General features: G+C 33.7%; 1 protein-coding gene across 1 annotated transcript; it reads left to right on the top strand.

Annotated features, from left to right (window-relative positions):
• Nucleotides 1-1,566: 1,566 nt before the first annotated feature.
• On the top strand, nucleotides 1,567-7,405 carry LOC134840306 (calmodulin-A-like). The gene is made up of 4 exons (XM_063856058.1): nucleotides 1,567-1,843; nucleotides 2,489-2,623; nucleotides 6,906-6,965; nucleotides 7,179-7,405. Exons 1-4 carry the CDS (start codon nucleotides 1,649-1,651, stop codon nucleotides 7,305-7,307), a joined length of 519 nt encoding a protein of 172 aa, XP_063712128.1. The 5' UTR covers nucleotides 1,567-1,648; the 3' UTR covers nucleotides 7,308-7,405.
• Nucleotides 7,406-25,964: the final 18,559 nt, after the last annotated feature.

Here is a 25,964-nt window from a genome sequence, read left to right as displayed (position 1 = left end):
AGTTTCAAACCACTGAAATCAAAATCAGCTTACGAACAAATCATTTAAAAAAGTATTTTTTGGAAAATCTTTTTCAGTTCCCTGTGTTTCAACAATAAGCCTTGATAATTTTTATGATGTCTTAACCTACTCGAAGCAGATGTAAAGCGACGGCTAGTGACCCTTACATTTTACTCTTTTGATTGGTTTATCTGTTGACTGAAAAAAGCATGACTGTCAAAGAAAAATTTTTGGAACCTAAATTGTGATAAAAGAACTTCAAAATTAAGCCACTTTCGGTGCCATCAAAGTTAGCGTTGAGTACCTGGCTTCCAATACAAAAACGCTCTATATCTGGAGCACATTTTCCACTTCAAACTTAGTGAACTGTTATGACAAAAACAGCTGAACTTCTTCCCAGCTTCAGCAAGAAATAAAATTGGTCGTTTGCTCTGTAAAGTATTTCAAACACAAAATTTTGGTAAATTTCTCATTATTTCAATTTTTGTCACTTTTTTTCGGAAAAAATGAAGTAAATTTCTTATTGTGATCATATTGGGTAATATTGCTGCAACTGGATTCTGTAATAAAATACTCTGTTGAAAAAAGAAGAACGAAACAAACAGCAGGGCTTTCTTTGGCACAAAAATTTTTGCGCATTTATCATTCATTTATCCATCCGGGGCTCAAATGTCAAATCTATGGCTCCTTTATAAATAAAAGTAGGTGCAACATACATTAATGACTCGTAGATGCGTGATTTAGGAAAGTTAGTGATTTAGGCAAAACTCGCAATAGTTCTTCAAAAAATTTAAATCGAAAAATTAAATAAAACTCATTTTTTTGCGCAAAAAATTTTCAAATTTATTTGAAGATACTTTTAATGGCCACACAAGCGCTAACAGAACTTCCAAATTGTTTTATATTATAATTTTAATTTCTTAGTAATGTCAAGTTTTTGAGCTTACATGGCCACTTACTATATAACAAACGTTACCCGGGCGCTGTACTCGCTTGAATTTAGGCTTTAACTCGAAAAGTTCAAACCAGTATTTCTCGATACTGGGACATTTTTTTGAAAAACTGCTCTATCTGCTCACAATATGACTATAAGGGCTTTAGTATGACACATCACTCGACCCACTCTATTGATTATTTGTGGTACAAGATTTTGAGCAAAAAAAAAGAACAAAAAAAACGCACCCGAATACAACGTTTTTCCCCATTTTCACTGTTCGGAAAAATCAACTACTCATAATAATTGGTTTTCAAGAATCCCGAATAACAGAAAATGTAGGAAATTTTTAGGTTGCTTTGAGCCAGGGTGACTTCGGGAGATCTTTTTAGTGCAGCCCAAATGTTTAGGGGATCCCTCTGAACGATCGCATCAAAGGGCTCCTGCGAAAAGAAAGAGTAAATTTTAGGCGCATGGAACATTTTTTTCATTATATATTGATGGTTCAATCTTTTTGTAAAATATTTTATGCAAGTTTTCGGCTTCTGTATTTTTTCAACAATGTTTTGGCTGCTGTTTTTGTATATGACTTTGAAAAATATATATTTATTTTCAAAGCGCTTGTTTATTAGTCATCAAAGCGAACTCGATCTCATAAAATTTTTAATAACTTTCAGAAGTTGATTATTTGATTCTGCCGCAGCCAGTGTAACAATGAGTAAATTTTCGAGTGATGAGATTAAACAAGATTTTAATTTGGAGCAGTGCGTAAAAAATATCGACGGAGGGGATTATTTCACGAAGGAGGAGATTTCGGAGTTGTACGAGACCTTCACTTCTGTCGACAAAGATTCGAATGGGACCATTGACTTAAGTGAACTCAAGCTGTGCTTGTCTTTAGTCGGAATGGTAAGATAAAAAGATGAACTTTCGAGTTGATATAATCTTTTCACAAGTCCGCAAAATGAAAAAACAAAAGCCTTTTTAAAAAAATGTCGCCAAAAACCAAGAAGTTTTTTTTTTAATTCGGAAAGTTCGGAAACAAAAAATACTGTTTTCATACATGACATGAAATTCTCAGTAGTTTGTCAATTTCTATTCATAAGCATAAGCAGAAGCGGATTTAGGGGCGGATTTGAACCCCTGCGTACACAAAGGGTCCCCCTTTGGTACTATTTTAGGAAATCTTTTTTTACTGACCGACCCAAAAACTTTGGCGCCCAGATATACCAAATTTGAGAAACGAGCGCGCGCCGAAAAAAGCAAATTTTTGGTCAAAATTTTACAAAAAAATGCCAAGAAAAGGCTAACCAAGTTTTCGATATTTTTTGAAAATTCTCTACCCCAAACCCCTCCTCGAGAAAAATTTAGATTCTGGGCATAACAATTAAAAATTGACAAAAAATCACCTTTTGGGAATCGCAAGTTTATGCTTGCAATTGAGGAGTTTAAATCTTTTCGTGAAAAACTTTTACTGTAATTTTTGTCTGAACTTCCTGGATTATATTCTTATTGGCTTAGAAAATGCTTGAACTTGATTAATAATGTTTCCAGAAATTGAGAGACGAGCAGGTGCGTGAAGTGATGGAGGAAGTAGACACAGACAACAGTGGGGATATTGACTTCCAGGAGTTCATCCGCCTACTCGCCAGCAGAGCCTCAGACTCCTCGGAGGAGGAGGACCTCAGAGTTAGTATAGTCAGAATCTAGGATTTTCTCGAGGGGGAGGGGCGGATTTTCAAAACAAAATTAAAAATTTTTGTCTACCTTTTTGTAACGTAGAATAAATTCGTTTTCCGAGCTCTCCCAAAGCGCTAAACAGAATCTATTTTGACCAAAATTTTGAAAACACAGGCCAAAAAAAAACTTTTTAGGCAATTTTTGGAAAAGTTTGATAGAAAAATCGCGTTTTTGGCGAGCGCTTTCGCTGAAAACTATTAAATTTAGGCGCCTAAGGCGCCTTTAAAAAATTTAAGGGGCCGTCTGAAAAAAATGGATATCTCAAAATAGTACAAATGGAGGATCTTTTGTGTCGGCTAGGAGTACAATCCCTGACGAGGGGGGCATCCGCCCCCTCCTAAATCTGCCCCGGAGCACAGTTAAGTAGTAATATAATTATATTATCGTAACCGGGTTGACGTCCATACAAGAAAAAGGTTCCTAGCTTTTTATTTCTAAGCAACTTACCATCATACAATTTTTTTGTTGCCGTAGCAACTTAAAACCACTAAATTCATTTTTTTAATATAAACTAACACCCTTTTGATCCAAAATGAAAAGAGAACTTACTTCAAAGGGGACTTCGGTAAACATCAAAGATGAAGCAGTAAACTCTCAGCCATTTACTGCCAGAGAATTTCGCGCTACTTAACTCACATAGGTTTTGAATAGAAATGACCTTGTCAAGAAATTGGATTGTTAAAACGACTCGAACCAAAAAATGAGCAGATTTTCAACAAACTTCGAGGGCCTGCATTTAAATAAACCGGATTTTCCAGACTTTCGAAGCTGGCACAGAAATTTTTAAAAAGTTATCAGAAGCTAAAAGGCTAAAAATAATTCAATTTTTGAATCATTCTCAAAATTGAACTTATAACACGATTGCTTATTATAGCTTTTTCAATTGTTGACACATAAACGCAAAGCAAAAACGTGTGCCAGCCCCTAGTCCCACCTAGCGTCCCGAATCCAAGGCAGACTGTCCTGGAATTGAATTGCTAGTGCACGAGTCAAATTCTTGCGTTTAGTTACGTTTTCCGTGAGTCTGCAAGGTAACGTTGTTTCGAAAAAAAGTTGACAAAAGTTTCAGTTGTATTGAAAATTGAATTTAAATGATACGATTGAATAAACCAAAATACGAACAACTATTACTTTTTCATTTAATACACGGTACTTTTTTTGAAACAATGGCCATTCAATGCATCGAAAAGGTCAAGTTTTTGTAAGTTGTCGTCTTTTTGCAAGTTGCCCACAACTTCTCACATATTTTGAGTGGGCTCCGCTGATATTGTCAAAATGGCATCTTTCGACAACGTTTGTTGTTTTTGCAATCCCACTTACGGCGCATCTCGCTCAATCCAAAGGAAAAGTGGGAAAAAATTTCACAGTTTGGCACCATTCTTTTTGTACAGTTGGAGCCGAAGTACAGACACAACTCATGAACTTCTTCATTTTTTTTGGGGTTTTTGCGCATACATTCTGATTTCCTGAACAGTCATATCATAGAGCTTGACAAATTTTTCATTCTTTTTGAAATGCAAGGAAACGCAGCGCTAGTTGTGATTCGTGTCGTAGGTCAATTTCAGATTCAATTAGATAATTTTTACAAGTAACTCAGTGAGAGATGGAAAAAAAACAGATGAAAGCGCTTTAGTAGTTTTTTTGGAAAGACTGACGAGCAGCATTCTCGAAATCAAGAAAAAGTTCAGAAGAAAGATTTTTCGTTTTTTTTTGAAAGTAGGGCGTATTAGGAAGCTGGGGCAATACCAGCTACACTAGCATCAATTGAATATGGCTGATAAAAATTTTTTGGAGTAATATAAAAAGTTCCATCGGCTAAGTAGACATATAATTTTTCCAGGCCACTCAGATTTCGGAGTCACCACACAAAATTATCCACTCTCGAACAATTGATCCACTGTCGTACTGGATAAAAGTTCAAAAAATTAATAGGAACTCGAAATTTTGCGCAACGTATATATAAATGCAATTCGTATTTATATCTGGATGCTTACGTGTGCGTGCAGCTGTTGAAGTCAGTTTATTTATAATTGGGAGGGTAAACTGAGTGACCAAATCAGTTATTACTGGCAAAACCGCACTGACAACTGGAACAGTTGGTATAAATCTCTCGCTAAGATCTTTTAATTCCCGCTGACACGTCAAGGTTATGCTCTCCAATCGTCTCGATCAATTCATTATTTTCCGTATTGGCAGATACTTGATTTTTATGTGTTTGGTAAATTGAGCAAATCCAGGTTTTGATAAAATTACTTTTTTTGCTTAAATAAAATTCTTGGCCAGACGCTATAAGAATTGACTTGTTTTTATATGAAACTGTGAATTTGAAAAAATACTCAATTTCATTCTGTTTTTTATTGTTTGTGTATGTTTATCACTTGAGTACAGCATAAAATGACAGTCAGAATTTTAAATTTGTGAGAAATTTTATGTGAAATTTGTATGAATTAGCACATGCAGGTTTTTTAGTAATCGTAATTGGTTAAGGAAACATCTAATTGAAAAAATACGAACTTGTTGATAACTTTTCTAGGTAACTGGGGGAGCCTCATTTCAGGATGTATAACAGATTTAAACTTGGTTAAATGCAGGGTCTAATTTGGTTGTGATTGGGTTACAGATATGGAGTTCATACAGTATTTTAATTGATGTTAACTTATAAAAATAGGAGTTTAATTGTTTTGGAATTAAATGGTTTACTAGTAAAAGCACAAGGTATTAAAACGTACGGTGTTAAATAGGCTGGTTCTAAACTGTAAGACTGCAAGAAAAGCGCTGGTCACACAGTTTCATAGTTGGTGTCTTTGGATATATGTTTATTATATAGTTTTCACTTCCAAAACTGTATGATAAGCTTTACGTCAGAGGAAAAATAAAATTTTTAAAGAGAGTTTTCAGAAGTCATTCAAAAATGTTTCTAGGTAAATTTAAATGCTTTTAATATGGGCTTTTGTGACTTTATAGCATTTTGATTGTCAAAATTAAGGTTTTTTTGGTAGAAAACGAGCATAAAAACAATTTACTTCTAGTGCATCAGTTTTGTTTATCTTTTTCCTAGGTAACTGAAGGAGCCTCATTTCAACATGTATAGCAGAGTTAAAACAAATTTTTTGATTTGATGCGTGCGTTAAATGCAGGGTTAGTTTTGGTTAGGATTGGGTTAAAGATAGGGAATTCATACAGCATTTTAATTGGTGGTAATTTATCAAAATAGGAGTTTGTTTGTTTTGGATTTAAATGGTTTAGTAGTGAAATGACAAGGTATTAAAACGTACGGTGTTAAATAGGCTGGTATTAAACTGTAAGACTGCAAGAAAAGCGCTGGTCACACAATTTTATAAATGGTATCTATGGATATATGTTTATGATATAGTTTTCACTCCCAAAACTGTATGATAAGCTTTACGTCAGAGGAAAAATATAATTTTTAAGGAGAGTTTTCAGGAGTCACTCAAAAAATTTTCTAGGTAAATTCAAATGCGTTTAATATGGTCGTTTGTGACTTTATAGCATTTTGATTGTCAAATTTAAAGTTTCCTTTTTGGTCGAAAACATGCATAAAAATAATTGGTTTCTAGTGCGCCAGTTTTGTTTAATTTTTTCGCCTCATGTCAACATTAGGTTTTGATTTTGAAATGAAATAAAGGCCCTTCCAGGGCGACCATTTTTTTTCTTGCCATCAAAATTTTCTCTCAAAAGATGAAGTCAAAAATTACCGAGTTTCGAACTGGGTTTGAAGCAAAACAGATCGAGTCGGGAGTATTTCTACACTTGCTTCTTCAGAAACTTGATCCCTTGCCTTTTACTCCCTTAAACTGCCCTCATTCATTGCTAGTCTTAATGAAATTAATTTTGGGCTGACCGGACTTAAGCTTTTTTTTTTACTTCTACGTCCGTTTTTATAATATTGAAAAAGAAAACAAATTAGCGTTTTTTACGAATAGTTTGCAAAGGACCAAGGGAAACATCGTCTGCAATTGGGTCGGACAAGAATATCTGACGAGTGAAGAATTTCTAACAGCCCGATCCAAACCCGCTCAGAAATCCAGTAATTTTTGACTTTAAGCTTCGTTCAAAATGATTGATGACCGACTCGACGACAAAAATATCAGGGCCTTTATTTCAAACCAAATTCAAAATATAATGTTAAACAGAGTCAAAATAATTTGAAAAAATGATGCGCTTGTTATTTTGTTGGTAGAAACAAATAAGCTGAAGTCTCTATTTTTAGATCGCATTCGATAACTTCGACCGAAATCACAGTCATTATATTGAAGCAGAAGATCTCAAAGTAAGTGGTGGAACATTGATGTTTGTTACCTTGCGTGAAAACTGGTTAAAAATTTTCAAAACAAAAGAATTTTTTGAAGAAAAAAAATGAATTATGGCCTATTTTAATTTTCTTAGAATAGCAAAGGTTTTCAAAAAACGAATTTTTTTTAAAATTGACATTTAAGCTATTTATATTTTTTTTATATTAATTCAAAATTACATTCAATCGAAGGCACTTCTTCTGTCTCTGGGAGAGAGAGTGAATGACTCAGATGCAGCTGAGATGATCAGGATGGCAGATTTAGACGGAGATGGCAAAGTCAGTTTTGAAGACTACTTCAATTTCATCCGCAAAATATAATCAGAAGAAAAAACAGAAAAATCCTAATTTCATCAAATTCAAAACGTTTTATTTTAAATGTTTTTTATTTTATTTGAATTTTAATTATCACATTGACACTCTACTAAAGATTATAACTTCTATGAAATAGTTTAGAAGGGAAATCTCGTTTTCTCAGTTAAAAAGGAGACAAACGAATCGGATTTTATTTACATTGACCTCATTTTTGTTCCGGCTACTGAAAACGGAGAAGAGCTTTTGTCTTCGGTGTGTTTTAGTTGTTATCGATTATCTTCTTTATCGATTTTGAGGATTCTTTTTAACCCAATGATCATCCATTTTGCTATGTTTTAAGTAAATCTTCAGACCTGGCAGTTTGGGTTATCGAATTCGTTTCTGATGTGACCTGCTTTAGTTTCAAAACATTGCTTCCTAGCATAGCAAACGTTTTATGCTCCAAAAAATTGCGGCATTCTCCACGTTTTTGACGTTTTTCACCACGTTTTTGACCGTTCTCAATTTTAGCTGGAGGAAAATTCATTTGATTTCAGTGAGAGCAATCTAAGGAATGCTTTGTTCAAAATGTGAGCACTTTTGTTCGCTCAGAAGTTGAAAAACATTTTTTGTAATTGGTTTTTTGATGCCAATAAACGTTTTATAATGATTGGAACGGGGAAGTCATCGATTTTTCGAAGTTTTAGTTTTTTTTGTGTGCAGAATCAACCAAGCAGAGTTTAGTTGGCTGCAAAATAAACCTTCCGAACATAAATTTCAAAACTGAGGTAGCGTTTTGTTCTAATTATTTAGGACACAAATCATTTCCGAAAAAAAAATTACTGAGACTCAATTTTTTTCACACAATGATTATGATTTTTCTGTAAGAAATAAGGTTTATTATGTTTTATGATATAAATTGCTATATAAAGTACTCTATCGAAAATAGTTGGCCTTATTTTTCAACCACTAAGTTTTCAAATTATAATCACATGACTAATCTGAAAATGCAGCATCGCTGTGAAATTGTTGCCTTCAATCATTGCGTTTGTTTATTTGAGAAAACGTTTTGGTAATTGCGTTTTTCATCAAAACAACAAAGATTTCAGCGGAAAAGTTTAGTTTTTATTTTGAGGATTAAATTTAAGATTAGATTTTTATCAAAATTTTTTAAAAGTTTTTGAGTCATGTGAAATTGTATGACTGAGGTTTTTTCATCAAAAATGTATCATTAGAAAATCTGTTCAACCACGTAAGTTTTAGCAAAACACTGAGCCGCATTCAATAAAAACAACACAAATCAATTATTCGTCACTGCCAAATTGTTTTTTGCGACTTTTTGTTTGCTGGGATTTTTTTAAAAGTCAAAGTTCATTTAAATCATCAAAGTCTCATCGCAAACAAAAAATGTCACCTTTTTGAAATTGTTTTTTAGTATTTTTACTTGTCAATCAACTTTGTCAAAAAGCCGAAAACTGCATTTGATTGAATTTCATTCGAGTTGTATGCAGCAAAAAAACTGATTCAAAATGGGCTTTCCAAGTAGATATCCAAAATCACTACTTGTTTTCAACCTAAATGTTAAGCATTCATAAAAACAAGCCAGATTAATTTAAGAAGAGTTGAAAGAAATTCTAATCTGGAGTTAACCGTAAAAAAATATATTTATATACCAAAATTTTTTCATAGCGAACGGGTGTCATAGTTGACGACAGAACTTGTTTTCATTTTTTTTTAAAAGTCAGAACTAAAATAAGTCTTCATTTGTACAAAATTTAAAGTTAAATTTTTTTCCTCGAATTGTTTTGTAAAAACAATAAACTATAAAATCAAAACAGTTTTTTATAAAGACAACTGGTTGTACAAGTTTTTGGGCCCTAAACTTTGTTCTAATTTAACATAAAAATTTTTTTGCTTGTTTTTGGTTTAACCAGTTTTGTTCCTCAAAGTAATTTTGCATACAAAATTTACCGCTGATTTTGTTCAAGCGTACTTGCGTCAAAAATCACCGAACATTTTTGACTGAACGGAAATTTAGAGTGCACCAGCTGTCTGCTATGTTTGTTAGAAATTTTTCTTACCCCCTTATAAAAAAATGTAATCAGATTAAGTTATAATATTTGCAACCTTTCAAGTAAACCAGCTGTATGCTTTTTTTGCTTAAAAATTTTTCACCCCAAGTAACATTATGCAATCATTTTTTTTTTGAACAAAAGTGATTCCGCGTGCACGACGAAAAATTTTCAATTCTGTTTTTACAAAATGGTTGCAGATGTAGACAATTTTGCTGCAAATAGGGTGCTAGACTTCTATTTTTAGAGAAACAATTGTCATAAAGCTCAAATTTGAGGCGTGATTTAGAACTAAACAGTGTTTGTCCACTATTGAATACGATCGAAAAATTTTTGGTTGGCCCCACTTCAAGTCTAATACTTGCAATATACTTTCGGGATTGAGATGTATTTCCTTGTGCTTGATGATAGCTGTTCTTGATATAAGATTCATTGTTTCAACTAGGTCAGAAAAATTATTTACAAGTTTAGATAATAAAACCATCTTGTTTCAATTTAAAAAAAAAACAATCAAAATTTGACTGAGCTTAAGTGCTTTTGTGGGGAGCTCGACGAAATCGAGAGAATCATACAGGCAAAAAAATTGCATTACTGCGGGAGCCGCTTCTCGATACATGGCCTGGAGGTGTTTTGCTGTTTGCTCAATAAAATGGCTGAGTTAATATGTCAGCTATCCTTCAAAAACTGTTTCCTAGTTCAAAAACGCCTTCCGAAGCTGAGTTATTAGAAATAAAAATAACAAAAAAAGCCAAGAAATTTTCCAAAGAACCAAGGCAGACAATTAAACTACGGAAGAAACAAAAGAGAAGTTTTGCACACAAACGAGAGAAAACCTCAAAAACGAAATTTTTCCGACGCTCATTGCTTATTCTCCGGATCTACGAAAACGACAAACATTTTCGTTCGGTTCATGTTTTCACGAGATGAAACTGTATTGATTTGAAACACTATTTTTCTTCGGTTACCAATTTTGAAAATTAAAACTTTACCAAATGAAAACATAGGTTAAGTTTCAAAACAAAATTATTACCCCTCTGACTACTTTTAGTGATAATTGGGAATTTTGAAATTGCTGATCAATTCGAGTTCTCATTGCCGCTTGACACTCATAAGCTAGGAAGAAACACCAAAGGTGAAAAGAAGTTTATCGTAGTCAAAAAATATATAAAGAATTTGAATTCCTCCCAGGGTTCCTAGACGGCTCCTTCCAGGAACTCCAGCGTTGACCTAGACCCTTTAAGTTCCTGGCACGAAGTCTAAGGTTTTCCGCTGGCAAGGTAACTCGGGTTTTTTCGCATCTACGCCCCAAGTCAATCAAGGTAATTTTTTAGAAGATTTTCTGCAAAAATTTTTAGGTGGTAAACAGTAAGAATTGAGAGTTGCGAGATAAAGAAAATGGACAACAATTTTCCCAAAAAAAAGGTTTCTCTGTAGTTTTTTTAATTTTTAAAAAAGCAAGAGATATTCAAATATACATATTCTTCAAAAAATAGAAATATGTGGAAGAAAAATCACTGCTGAGTTTCTAAAAGGTTTGAAAGCTTTGTGTAGTTTCAATTCAGTATGAACTTCTGTTACAAGTTTTTTCTAAAAAGTTTGTTAATGGTGTGAAGACTGTCTCAAGGCTTAGAGCACCGGGGCCATTTTTTAAAAAATTTTTTTTTTGAATATGGCAAAAAAATTTATACAGTCATATTTTTTTTTCGATTGATAAAAAAGTGTCAAGTAGTGGTGGTCTGGAGATAAAAAAAAGATATATCCAAAATTACTACTTGTTTTCAACCTAACTGTTAAGCATTCATAAAAACAAGCCAGATTAATTTAAGAAGAGTTGAAAGAAATTCTAATCTGGAGTTAACCGTAAAAAACTATATTTATATACCAAAATTTTTTCATAGCGAACGGGTGTCATAGTTGACGACAGAACTTGTTTTCAATTTTTTTTAAAAGTCAGAACTAAAATAAGTCTTCATTTGTACAAAATTTAAAGTTAAATTTTTTTCGTCAAATTGATTTGTAAAAACAATAAACAATAAAATCAAAACAGTTTTTTATAAAGACAACTGGTTGTAAAAGTTTTTGGGCCCTAAGCTTTGTTCTAATTTAACATAAAAATTTTTTTGCTTGTTTTTGGTTTAACCAGTTTTGATCCTCAAAGTAATTTTGCATACAAAATTTACCGCTGATTTTGTTCAAGCGTACTTGCGTCAAAAATCACCGAACATTTTTGACTGAACGGAAATTTAGAGTGCACCAGCTGTCTGCTATGTTTGTTAGAAATTTTCTTACCCCCTTATAAAAAAATGTAATCAGATTAAGTTATAATATTTGCAACCTTTCAAGTAAACCAGCTGTATGCTTTTTTTGCTTAAAAATTTTTCACCCCAAGTTGTAATATATGTCTAAATAAACTTTTTGGATTTTGAAAAACTCCCGTTGTTTCAAAAAACAGCAAATTGCACAAAAATAGTCGTCTGTTACTGAAAAATCACACCATCGTATAAACGCTTTTTGAGAGGAAACTAAGAACCAAAGCAACAAAAAAAACTAAAAATTGAATCACTGTTCGGCCCACTGGCTCGTAATAGGGTCAGCATAAACGTCAGACCTTTAAAACGCTTCTTTTTTTCTAAGATTGAAATGAAATCAAGAATGTGCTCATTTTAACGGCATTGCTTTCAGATAACGTCAATTTAAACGACCATAAGTTTGTCATAAGTCTGGAGAACCAGTATAGTAATCAAAAACCTAATGGTTTTGAATGCATACCAACGATAATAGCCGACGCTACCGGCTAGTTAATTTAGCGGTCAAGGTCGTTCAAAGTTATGATTTTCATTTAAAAAAGGACAACAAACCGTCTGTGGTGGGATGAAATAAGCCCGTTACCCTTACCTACTTCGTAAATTGCTTTATAATACCGGAGCTATGGCGGAATCGAACACGGTTCATTAACAAAAGATACTAATCTCTTGACCGAGCGAGACAATTTGAATTTTATCCTCAAGCGTCAACGTCTTCCGCCGTCAGAGGGAGAAGGACCGGAGCAAGCTTAAAGAGCGGAAGGATGAATTTACAGGACGAGGTACGAAGAACGGCGGAATGTGCGACGTTATCTTTAGCTTTATGCAGCCAAAACGATGCAAGCGTGGGGGTAGTAGGCCCCTGGCTCTTCGACTGGACTACTCAAACAAGGTCACCCGTCTTTAGCTCAACCTCAGGCGGAGAGTACGAGTTCTCTCAAGCTCTTTAGCTAGAACTCTCAGGCGGAGAGTACCTCAGGTGGAGAGTACTTCAGGTGGATAGCACTCAACGTCAGGCGGAGAGTTATGTTTGATGACTGAGAAGACATGCTCCGTCAGTCAACCTGACCATGTAGCATTCGCGTACGATTCATCGTTTCTTGTATATCTGTGCACAATCATACGCGAACGCTATATGGTCAGGTGACAGATTATCAAAAAGAGACGGTGGGGTCACCATTATTATCAACTAGTCTCTGAAGACGAATTTTGCTGATGACATCTGTTGACCGCTTGAGAGGCCAACCATTTTCAGAAAGATCTCTGTCTCTCGAGGACACAAAAACCTTCTTTCATTTCTTTGCTGGAGGACTGCAGGGTTGTCCCCACTAGCGACATGGGACCCTCTGTCAAACGTGTGCAAATCGAGGTTTTCTGACAATCTATTGGCGACAAAGTTTATCCTCCGAGATTAACCACTGAAGCACCCTGATGCTATCAAATCACATGACTGTGTTAACAACCCCGATAGTTAACGCTTCTTAAGTATCTTCACAAAAGCAAAAAAAGAGCGGCCTGTAATTCCAAATTCGGAGAAGACATTGCCTTTTTATGTGCAACCCATTGGGTGGTCCAACTGATGGTCACTTAAACGCCGAATTTGGTTAAGAAACAAACGCGCTATAGGGTGTACAATTCGGTGAGTCCGATCGGATCTAAAACGGACGATATGGAACTTCATAAAGCTCAAATTTGAGGCGTGATTTAGAACTAAACAGTGTTTGTCCACTATTGAATACGATCGAAAAATTTTTGGTTGGCCCCACTTCAAGTCTAATACTTGCAATATACTTTCGGGATTGAGATGTATTTCCTTGTGCTTGAGAGCTGTTCCTGATATAAGATTCAGTGTTTCAACTAGGTCAGAAAAACTATTTACAATTTTAGATAATGAAACCACCTAGTTTCATTTAAAAAAAAAACAATCAAAATTTGACTGAGCATAAGTGCTTTTGTGGGGAGCTCGACGAAATCGAGAGAATCATACAGGCAAAAAAATGCATTATTGCGGGAGCCGCTTCTCGATACATGGCCTGGAGGTGTTTTGCTGTTTGCTCAAGAGAAAAATTAGCCCAAGTTGTTGAATTGCAAGCGCCGAAGTTAAGCCGCGTTTTTTAGATTACTTTCACATCTGATATGGACTGTTCCCGCCAAAAAAACAGAAGGTTGTTCAGATGCAACGCAAAAAGTTGATGGAACATGCCTTCAATATCGCCGATAAAGGCAATTTGTATTGCAAAAAGCGTATTACTACATGCAAGAGATTTTGAAGTAAGCCGGGACCAATCAACAACGACTTGTAGAGCATCTAGAGTTTAAGTCAATTGGTGATGATAATGGATTGCTCAACACCCAAACTGGGACAGGAGCTAAAACCCAGATAATGGGACAGGAGCAAAAGTCCTGACTGCGATTTTCGATCCTTGTGATGGAAGTATTCCAACGGACAAAAACGATAAAACACATCCTATCCTTGAATCATCTCATTCTTTGAGTAACAGTAACGAGACAACGGAATGCGTTGTAAGTACTGATATTGCTGTTGCAGAGAAGGTACAGCAATGGGTTTGAAACCAACGTTAATTGTGCCTTAACATACGCCCAAACAGCACCCTTTACGTTGTCTACTTTGACCTCAACATGCTCTGTGGAATAATATATGATGAAGTAAAACCATTTACCGTTAAATCTAATGTTGCTCACTAGAGTCCGAGACGATTTGCTAAACCAGTCCAAAAACACAAGTGCAAACAAGCGAAATCGCAAAAAACGAGGTGATTGTTTTATTCATAGAAGAGAGTTTCAATCATAAAAAGCACTAATGGAAGAAGAGGAAGTCATGTTAGTGGCAGGGTTTTTGTCATTTCTTAAGCCGCTGATGAATCCGACGAATTATTAGGAGGTTTGTAAGGTGTTTTCTCAGAGGACTGATTCTGAGACAGCGACATATTAGACAACTTTCGATGAAAATGCGATCTGCTCCCTGAAGCAGAAAATTGTGAGTACTTTCAAATCCATCTTTAGTACAATTTTAGGCCTTACAATGATTACGAAACAGCTGATCTGACAAAAACACGAGAAACAAAACCTATGCTCATATGGAAACTGGACTCTTTATGCTGGTGTTTTATCTTTAAAAGTTGCGAAATTGCGCAAGGTAGGGAAGCAGGTTTTGTATGGACCGGATGCGAGAGAAATACCGGCCGCACGTAGGTCAAACAGACAAATTTTACACAAATTTTCATGACTGTGACTTTTGTAAAATTAAGAATCAACATTTGAACCTGAAAGAGTTTCAACAATGCTTATGGGCACGCTAAGAGATGTACTCTCATTTGCTGTTGTGACGTTTGTATCTTGTCGTACTTCTCTAACCCAAGATTCTGTGCGTTCAACAGCCTTAGAGGCGGAATGAGCCGATCTAGAAAGTCCTTCTCTTCGATTGAAATCTCTTCTCGACGCTCGTTTTCAGTAATCTTGACTTTTACTGACTTCTTATTTTTATCCTCTTAAAGCTCTTCCTGCTTCATCGTCAGTTTTTGTTCCTGATGGCGAAGCTAAGCCTCATTTTAGTCTCGACTTCCTAAAGTCAGAGAAGTGACAATGCATAATCTCGGCAGCGTCGACCAGGCCAATTTGAACCTGTTTCAAATTTCGTCAACCTTAGTTGATTGACCATGACCGATGACCGATGCGTTGGTGCCGAAGCCTCAGTGACCGTTGAGCTACATCGGCACGATTTAGCTTAATCTATCAATTGTTAGTAGTTTTCATTAGTATTAGTTGACCAATGTTCAAGCTCAGTTAACAATAATTGTTTGTTTTTGGTTGATCTTGCAAAAACCACCTGCTCCTCGTTAGATTTTGATAATTTTCTAAAGTTATGTTTGATATTTTAAACGTAACTTTTGATTTTAGCAGGCCTGTCACTTTTATCAAACACTTGCTGAAATCTACATTCATAGTCTTTATAACTTCTCTTTCTTTTAAACAGTTTTATAAATGTGGCTTCGAACTTATCAGTCAAAATAAAGAAGATAGGTCGTTTTACAATCAACAGCTCAGTGCCAAATAACTATGATGTGGCACAGTGCATGCACTTAGATGAAAGCCTTATGTGTGTAACATGTTTACGGGAAACTTAAAGGTGAAACATGAACGTTATTTGAATGTAGAACAAAGGAAGGTTTTTTAACAGAATCAATTGGACGACAATAACACGATTTGAAACCAAAAAACGGCGAGATTTTCATTTATTCTAAACTATATAAATCACTTTCACTTCTAAGTTAAGGCTATTACGGCTTAAAAATGAACAGTTCTATACAAATCGTGAACAGTCGTATTGGGGGTTAACAGCATTAAAATTGAAGAAGAGACCGAGTATTGCGATATATCTTCTAGCTAAACGTTGACGGATAGAAGCGCCAATTTTTTAAGTGGCGTAATTCTAAGAACTAACGTCGACCAAGAATACCACTGATTGGGAAATGGGGGAAAGGAGCAGCGGAATGAGCAAACGAAGTGAAAAAAATATATATAAAAATGTGAAAAAGTAGCTGCGGAAAAACAGTTTCACGGGCAGAACGAAGTGTATATGTCAAAAAATTTTCTCACTCCCCTATGAGCAAACCACAGGATACCATGTCCTCAATTTGATCGAAATACAGGAGCGGATTCAATATCCGCTATTTACATTTATTGTACTGTTGGAACCTGATCTAAACTACATTTTATGATTGGATAAATTAGATATTTTACCACTGTAAAGTATTTAATATTAACCAATCATGATCCATCTAACTAACAACCCCTTATTTGTAAGTGCTGAAATTACTTGTAATTTCAGCACCAGAGAGATTTGAATTTAACTTAGAAATTAGTTGCCTCTCCAAGAGAACTTCAGCTGCCGCAACAGACCAGTATACCCTAGATCTATTGAGCCTAGCAGAGACTAGTTAAACACCCTGAGACTAGATAGTATAAGAGTAAGATTAGGATCGGTATTAGACTAAGAAGTTGCACGAATCTATCCGGCCGAAAATAAGATAGCGTGACGAGCAGACGGTGTACCCTATCCGAAATTACTCTATGAGTTAACCACAAAGGTCCTAACTCATCTGGTGCGACCATAAGTCTCGAACAAGACCTTAATAGCTTAGAATTAACCAAAAATACATTAGAATTTAGACAAAACATTTTTAAAATGTTATACGACGATAATTTAATCGAAATGTCTCTACGACTCAATAGATCAAAGCCAATATTCCGAACGATAAGAGAACTACCCGGAATTGGAAGAAGACCTCTAACCAGAGACGACATACGACAAAATAGAAACTTACCAAATAGTTATATGATAGTACGGCAAAAGCCAACACACACTTTTATATTTAGAATCTTATTAGCAATGAATTTAGATTTTCATTTGCAAACTTAAATCTTGAAGTCAATCTTCATGATCATTTCAGGCGCTAAACAAAATATTAATATACAATAACGATTGATAAAAATATCTCAGATCGTTTTCCTAAAATTCTGCAGTATTATATAAAACATGTTTGGAAAATATTTTTTGAAAATCAAAATAAAAATTAGTAGCATGACAATAAACTGTTAGTAATCATAAAATCATCAGTTGTCTCAGCTTCATCACCTAAAACATAACAGCAATCATAAGCTCACTAATATCATTAAAACACTAAATCTTTTCTTAAAGAAATTTAAACCATTTTAAACTTAAATTCACTTAATTTTAAAATCAGATCATCAAGGCTTATCCTTGGATCTTAATTCATTTTCTATTTAATTAAATTTTAAAACTTGATCATCAAGGCCTCTCCTTGGATCAAAAAGAACAATATTGTTCTCCCCCACCCACTTAGTTAGTGTCTAACGACCTCAAACGTCGATTCACTATCCAACCCTTTCGCAAAACCTAAGACTAATAGAAATTTTTCAACAAAACTAACCATTCAAATTAGGATAAACAGTGAAGAACTTCGGTTATTCATCCTTCACTTGAACCCTCCTCTTATCAAGACCCAGGATATATCATAGACTTAGTAAGTTTAAAATAGTATCTAACGAACTACTCGTGTTCTAATTATACCTGAACCTTGTGGATCGATTTACTATTCTCCAACCCTTGAACACAATCACTACCCCTAAGTAAGATTAAGTAAGTTAACACCTTAGCTTATACTAGCCAGGAGAAAGTAAAAATCATTCTGCGGAATCGAATTACTTTTCTCTCCAACCCTGAACAAATAGACCCAGGTTAAGCTAACCAAAAAATCGTAAGGACTAACAATTTAAGAAAATAGAATTCATCTAACAACTTTTTGCATCCGTCATCCTAAACCTTATGTCATTTAAAAATCTAGGAAACAAACAAACAATCGTTCTGCACAACTGTGAAATAGATAACAAAAAATACGACCTTGTAATCACACCTCACACACAAACAGTTGGATATATTAGAACAAAACGACAAACACTAAAAAGAAAAATAATAACTAAACAAAGACAAATAACACGAAAAAGATTTTCCAAAAGTAGAAACGCATTCTCAGAATCAGAAGTCAGCAATTTAGACGAACTCTATAAATTAAAAGAATCTATAGATAAAAATTGCCCCATACACGATCAATTATATTTTTCTGACTCAGAAACAACATCAAATTCATCAAAAAGAGGAAAAAGACGAATAAAAAAGCAATATAAACACAAACCAGTACATTTATACAACTGGAATCAACCAATTAGACACATCGATAATTACCTATTAACAGTCATTAAACCGAAAAATGAGCCAAACACACACTCCAAGTGAAGATAGTCCAGATGATGACGATATCTTCCCCTTCCTCGTAGATGCACCCACTGATAGAGGACAGCATATACTTTGCAAGAATTTACTACTAAATTTATTTGAACCCGGAATCAGCCCATGTACAGCAGAGTTCCCCGATGTAAAAATCAAAAGACAAATTATTGATCACTATCTGAAAGATATATGTAATTTGACACAACACTACGGAATCTACACCATAGAATTAACCTCACCAAACCCGAATCACCGCAAATATGTAATTCAAACAGACGACCTTGATTTAGAATTTTCCAAAGTATTCTCAGAATTTATAAAAAGCATACAATATCATAACTCACAAAGAGCAAACTCCATATTCACTAATGAAGTTTTTGCCATAATATATAGTTATATCTCAATATTAGAGAACGAAATTACAATCCCAAATGTCTCACCGACAGAGACATCCAAACATATAAAGGTACGACATGAAATCACACTATTTTCAACTTTTCTACCTATAATTAAAGAAAATTTCACTAAAGATGATGTTTCACAACATACAAAACATGACTTACAAAAAATTTTGGCATGGTTTATAATAGATTATTTCACACATAATATAGATTTAATTTCACAAGCAAGAAAAAATTTCAGACCTCAAAATTCAAACGATGATACCGCCATCACAGGACAGTCAGACTACGTTTGGGACCCCGAATGGTCTCATTATGCATTTATAAATATCCCACAATCAATTGCAAGTCAAGCAATAAGTACAACATCTTATACCAGAGATTATGTAAGAGTAGTACCATTAACAATTGATGCAACACCATTAAACTACAATACATTTTTACCCGATACGCGAAATAACAGCTTAAACTCGACCGTCATACACAATGAAAACCTTAATGGAACTAGGAACCTCACTCAACAAGATATTCAAACACCATCACACTTCATAAATGAAGAAATTGTACAAACAACAACAACTACACAACAAAGTATTTCACCATTACGTCCAAATTTAACAACACCAAGAAATACAAACACTTCACTAGCACAGGTAACATTACAGTCAACCGTTAAACCTTCGGTTGCTCCAAAATATTCACAAATGGGTTACCAAACATATAGACCCATGACAATACCGTCGAAAACACGCAGAACATTCACAAGAAACAATTTTGCGGAACATAATTATAATTATACACATTCATCAAAAACAAACTATCCTCCACGAAATAATAATAATAACCAAATCAGATCTCGATATTGGAATAATCCAATGGCAACAACCAATTCAGTAAATTTTCAGGCTAATCCACATCCTCCACAGGATTATAGTGAAAATTACCCATTCTTTCAACAGAATAAAAATAAAAAACAAACACCTCATCAAACGGATTACCTATCCTCTGATGATGATCATTTACAACCAGATATATTTGCACCATATACCCAAGAATATCACGGACAAGGAATGCAGAAACCATATACACATCATAGAAATTTTTCTCCACACCAGATAGATACACAAAATCAACAACCAATACAAATGCAAAACCCAATTAATACACAATCTTTTCAACCAATTCAGCCACAAAACCCAATGATTACACACTCATATCAACCAACACAAATGCAAAATGAAATACCACTTCCATATTATCTTCAACAACACGAAATAACAAAAAATCAACTTTCTAATTTTTCACAAATGCCAAATGCAGCAGAATCATTACAAATGACAATGAATCCATACCTTATGGGTGGATCATCAATAACATCAAACAAACCATTAATGGTATTCACAGGAACAGACCCTGAATATTCTGTAGAAGAATATTTAAATGCAGTAACAGCAAATTTAATTTTAAATATAGGACCTGAACCAATTAATACGCCACTACATCAAAATTGGATAAAACGACGCACAGCGTTGATACAGACAACCCTAGACGGCGCAGCCCAAAAATGGTTTTCAGTATTGCCTATAGAAATAAAATCAAATTGGAAGAGATTTACACAAGAATTTTCAAAAATGTTTGACTCCGAAAGAAACAAACAACAACAAAGAGTTTTATGTAATGAAATTCGCAGATTACCAAATGAAACCATCAAACAATTAGCAGTACGTATTGAAACACTAGTTCGAAAAGCATACTCACTAAATACACACCACTACAAAAACACAAAAATGACAGAAATCTTAATGATGACCTTAACACCTCAATTAAGGAAAATAGCAATAAAAAAGAGAGCATCCCATCCCTCCTCAATTCGAGAGCCCGATTTAGATTTTCGAAAACTAGTAGACAAACTAGAGCAAGCAGAAATCACAATGAAACTTGAAGAAACAGAAAATCTGAAATTACAATATGTTAACCGAATTGAAACAAATACCACAAATATCAATAATATACAGGATTCAGACACAGACCTCGTTGAAAAAATCACTGAAATACTCAATATTTATGAAAAAGACCCAAACTTTAAAGGCAAACCATCTTTCAAAAAATGGTGTAATTATTGCCGACGATACGGACATAGTATTTCTGAATGTAGACAAAAACAACAGGACAATCAAAACAAACCTCAAAAATATAAGGAACCAAATAAATCATTCTATCAGTACATGAAAAAAGATCAAAATCTACCGAACAAAAATGTATATAGCAACAACAGTTCAGGAAAACCACTACCGAGCAATACCAAATACACGAGAAATCAATCACCATATAACTCAAGTTATAGAGGAAGATCACCAGAACGAAGAAATACACAAAATTCATCACAAAATCATTACAATAGACCAAATAGTCGAAATAACTACTCCACATCAAATTCAAATACAACACAATTTGTTTCTAGATCTAATTCCCAATCAAGAAATAATTACTATCCAAACAATCAATCACGAAACTCATCATACAATAGAAATAGAAACTACTCCAATAATCGGAACGGAAATTATTCAAACAACCGAAACCAGAATTACCCGAACAATCGATCAAGGAATAACTCATATAATAGATCAAACTATAACAGACCAAACAATAATTATCAAAACAGATCACGAAATAATTCACAAAATCGACATTCAAGTTATAATAATCGTTATAGAAATTATTCCCAATCACCACACAGGAATAATAACCATTATAATAATTCTAACAATCGCCACAGAAGTAGTACACCTAAACATCAAAGAAATATTAATCAAGTACAATCAAACCCACAAACGACATCAGACCCCCCAGGTATTGATGACACAGAAAATAACGAACTACAACTAAATCAAATAAACTGTGATTCATCAGATTCAGAAAGTGATACAGAAAACACTACCTCCATAAATATGATAGCAATCGAGAATGACTACGAACCTATTATATATGAACAACCTTTTTCATCACATATATACGAAAATCAATTAGAACTCCTTCACAATTATTATATTGAACCCATCCATTCCACACAAACAACACAAGAAACTAACGAAATCAACACTACAAATCAATCCAATGAAAATAATAAAACAAAATGCTTGAATACAAATCACATCTATCAAAATATACAAAAAAAACAACCCAAAGAAAAAATTTGGACAATACCATTTCTTTTAGAAAGTGCAAGAAGCAAAGAATTTCAACCACCAGATCTTGAAATTGATTTTTTAATTGATTCAGGAGCAGAATCAAACATAATAAACATTCCCACATGGAATGAGATAAAATCACTACACCCAAAGCTTACGCCCCTTGAAACATCCAGTAAACTAGCAACAGCACAAGGATCAACATTAGTAAACTATGGAAAAATTCAATTATTTCTTCTCCCCACAAGAACAATAGAACAAAATAAAATTTTAAATAAACCATTTAAACAAACATTCCATATCACTGATATTAAACACAATATCATTGGAATACCATTTATCTCTAAATATATACCAACAATCAACATTTTGAATAGTAAAATACTAATCAAAGATAAATACACAAAAACAAAAGACACATCCCTAACATTTTTTCAAAGATTAAATAAACAACCACCAATCTTTTCAAAATTTTATCCGATATATAATCAACAAAGAAAACGCCTGAAACCACTATCAGGAAACATATATAATTTTTCAATAAAACAAGTTCACCAATATGATAAGAAACAAAACAAACAACAACTCTATATGTCAGATTTTGAATTCAAACCTATCCATAAGTTTTTCAAAATCACAATTTCATCCATAAAATATTTGAAAAACTCGAATTCAGATATTATTTCTCTACATGTATACAACAATACACCCTATCAAGTAACGTTACCTTTAGGACTTTTAGGCTATTGCGAAACCAACGCTACGATATCACCAATACATGAAAAAGCATACCGCGTAAATAATATACTCCAATTATTAGATATTTGTCAATCTACAATTCTTAATGAAGAATTATCTATAAATAATAAAATAAGTAATGAAAAAAGAAATACAGATTATTTCACAAAAACTCCATATTTCAAACCTACATTCAACATAAGTAACTACACAGAGACTCAATAGAAGTTTTTAACAATGTTTAACTTTCAACATTCACAAATAACACAAGACGAATTTGATAAATTAGCCAAACAGCTAATAAAATATTCATCAGTCTATGCAACATCTAAATTTGATGTTGGCAAAATCAGTTCATCACTACATCTCCCATTAAAACCTGACGCAGTTTTCAAAAAACAAAGAGCAAGTAAAGTACCAATTCATTTACACGATAAAGTGAACAGATTACTCGATATTTTAGAACAATACAATATAATCTCACCGGTAAACAAAGAAGAACAACCAAAAGGTAACACATTTATCAACCCTGTTATCATCCTAGCAAAAGGAGAATCATTAAAAATAGTTCTAAACGCTAGATATCTTAATTCACTAATAGACGAATCAAAATGCAATTGGCCTATTGAACCAATACAAGTTATTTTAACAAAAATAAACGGAAAATACTTTACAACCGCAGATATGAATAGTGCATATAATCAAATGCCACTAGATGAACAATCGCGACGCTTAACACAATTTGTTATTGGAAATCAGCAATATGAATTCAACCGCCTATTCTATGGATTATCCATAGGACCAGCAGCATTTTCAGCTTTTATGAGCAAACTTTTTAGACCACTAATACTAAAGAAAAACGCAATCACTTATCTAGACGATGTTTTTTTGCAATCACAGACAAAAGACGAAATGTTTAAAGTTTTAGAACATTATCACAAAATACTTCAGAACGAAAATCTGAAGGCCGCCCCCGATAAATCACACTTCTTTTTAACACGAGTAAAATTCTTAGGACATAATATAGAAAGAAAAACAATCACCCCATTAAAATTACGCATTGATGCTATTCAAAAACTCCAACCACCAACAAACAAAAAGAAAATCCAAGAATTCCTTGGAATGTTAAATTTTTTAAGTAAATACCTAAGACCATTTTATAATATACTTAGACAACAAAATAATTTTGAATGGAACACAGAACATCAAGCACGATTTGAAGAAATTAAAAAACTCCTAACTGAACAAATTTTGAATACAATTCCAGATCCAAATCAACCATTCTATGCAATATGCGATGCTTCAAATTTTGGCGTCGGCGCAGCATTATTACAATCACACAATGGCACAAACAAAATGAATCTTATATCAGCAAATTCTCGATTATTCACTCAAGCAGAGCTACGACTCTCAACTCTAATGAGAGAGTGTACAGCTATAATATATACACTAACAGAATATGAATTTCTGATACTTGGATCAAAACATCCAACAGTTCTTTTCACAGATCACAAACCAATCATTTTTCTCTTTACACAAAAATTTATTCCAAATCACCGAGTTTATAGATTTCAACTAATTCTAATGAAATTCCCAAACTTACATATAGTTTGGACAGCAGGAAAAAATCTTGCATTACCAGACACATTAAGTCGAAATACACCACCTGAATTACTTACACGTAAAACTACAGTTGAAATACCTAAAAATATAAAATTCTACCTTGCAGAAAACGAAACATCACCCCGACTAGAATGCAAATATGCAGTAAAAACTGACGTTGAACAATCACAGATAAACAATCTACAACACTTCCCACTCTATTTAGATTGCCAAAATAATCACTACGAAGTTGATCTACTTGGAACATCAACTTTCAAACCAATTCCATACTCACAGTGGATAAAAAATAACACCCAACAAAAAAGAGTAAAACAACACTCGCATAAAAAAGTCCTTTTTCCATTAATTGAAAAAGAAAACCTAACTGATAAAATAAATTTATCAGGAACACAAAAAAAACGATTTAAAATACACAATAAATCAAGTATTTGACCTCCATGACCCACTTGATACAATTCCTGTATCTAAATTGGAAATAGAAAACATTTTTCTCCCGCCAACAGATAAAATTACAATTAATACTTTGAAACAATATCAAAATCTTGACCCAGTAATTAGACAACTAAAATCATGGCACAAATATAAAACTAAACCCGTCAAGGCAGATACAACTATTTTAGGTAATAAAACACTCCTCTGATATTTTCGAAAATTCAATAATACAACAATTAACGAAAACACAGACCTTCTAGAATACAAATTAAATGAATCAACAGTTCCCTGTCTCCCTCTAAGTATGATTCTTATAGCTTTTAATATTTCGCATACACAAAACATTAAAGGACACTCTGGATCAGAGAAAACATATTCAAATTTCATACAAAACTTTTATTTTCCAAATGCACCAATATGGATAAAAGTACTATGCAATGGTTGTATAGTATGTCAGCTAAATAAACCTTATCCAAATCAAAAACAAATAGCACAAAAACAAGATTTTAAAGGACAAAGTTTGTACTTTAACCACCGTATTTCATTTGATACAAAAGGACCAATTTCACCCTCATCCGAAGGAAACTCCTACATTATGGTAATTGTTGACGCGTTTACACATTATGTAGCATTTAACCCAGTACCACATTGTAACGCTTATTATGCTTACACAACACTATATGAACACTGGATAGCCAAATTCGGACTACCAGAAATTCTAGTTACAGATAACGGTACAGAATTCATAAATAATGAAATTATCACACTATGTCATTTATATAACATCAAACACAAACCACGTACATCTCATGCACCTTGGACAAACGGCTTAGTCGAAGGTATGAACCGTTCACTACAAGAATATCTTAGATGTATCATCAATGGAAATGACACAAGATATACCGAATGGTCAGCAGATGTACAACTATTTCCCTTAGCATACAATTCACAAATCACGACAACTCTAGGAATGTCACCATATGAAATGGTTTTTAATCAAAAGCCACGCAAACCGATTATGTTTACAGCAAACTCTCATAAAAATGCACAAAGTTATTGTCAACCGAATAAAGAATCAATTTGTTACAACTTACCTTT

This window comes from Symsagittifera roscoffensis, chromosome 2, assembly GCF_963678635.1.
Source record: "Symsagittifera roscoffensis chromosome 2, txSymRosc1.1, whole genome shotgun sequence".
Classification (NCBI taxonomy): Eukaryota; Metazoa; Xenacoelomorpha; order Acoela; family Convolutidae; genus Symsagittifera; species Symsagittifera roscoffensis.
This window is presented reverse-complemented; position numbering and strand designations above follow the sequence as displayed.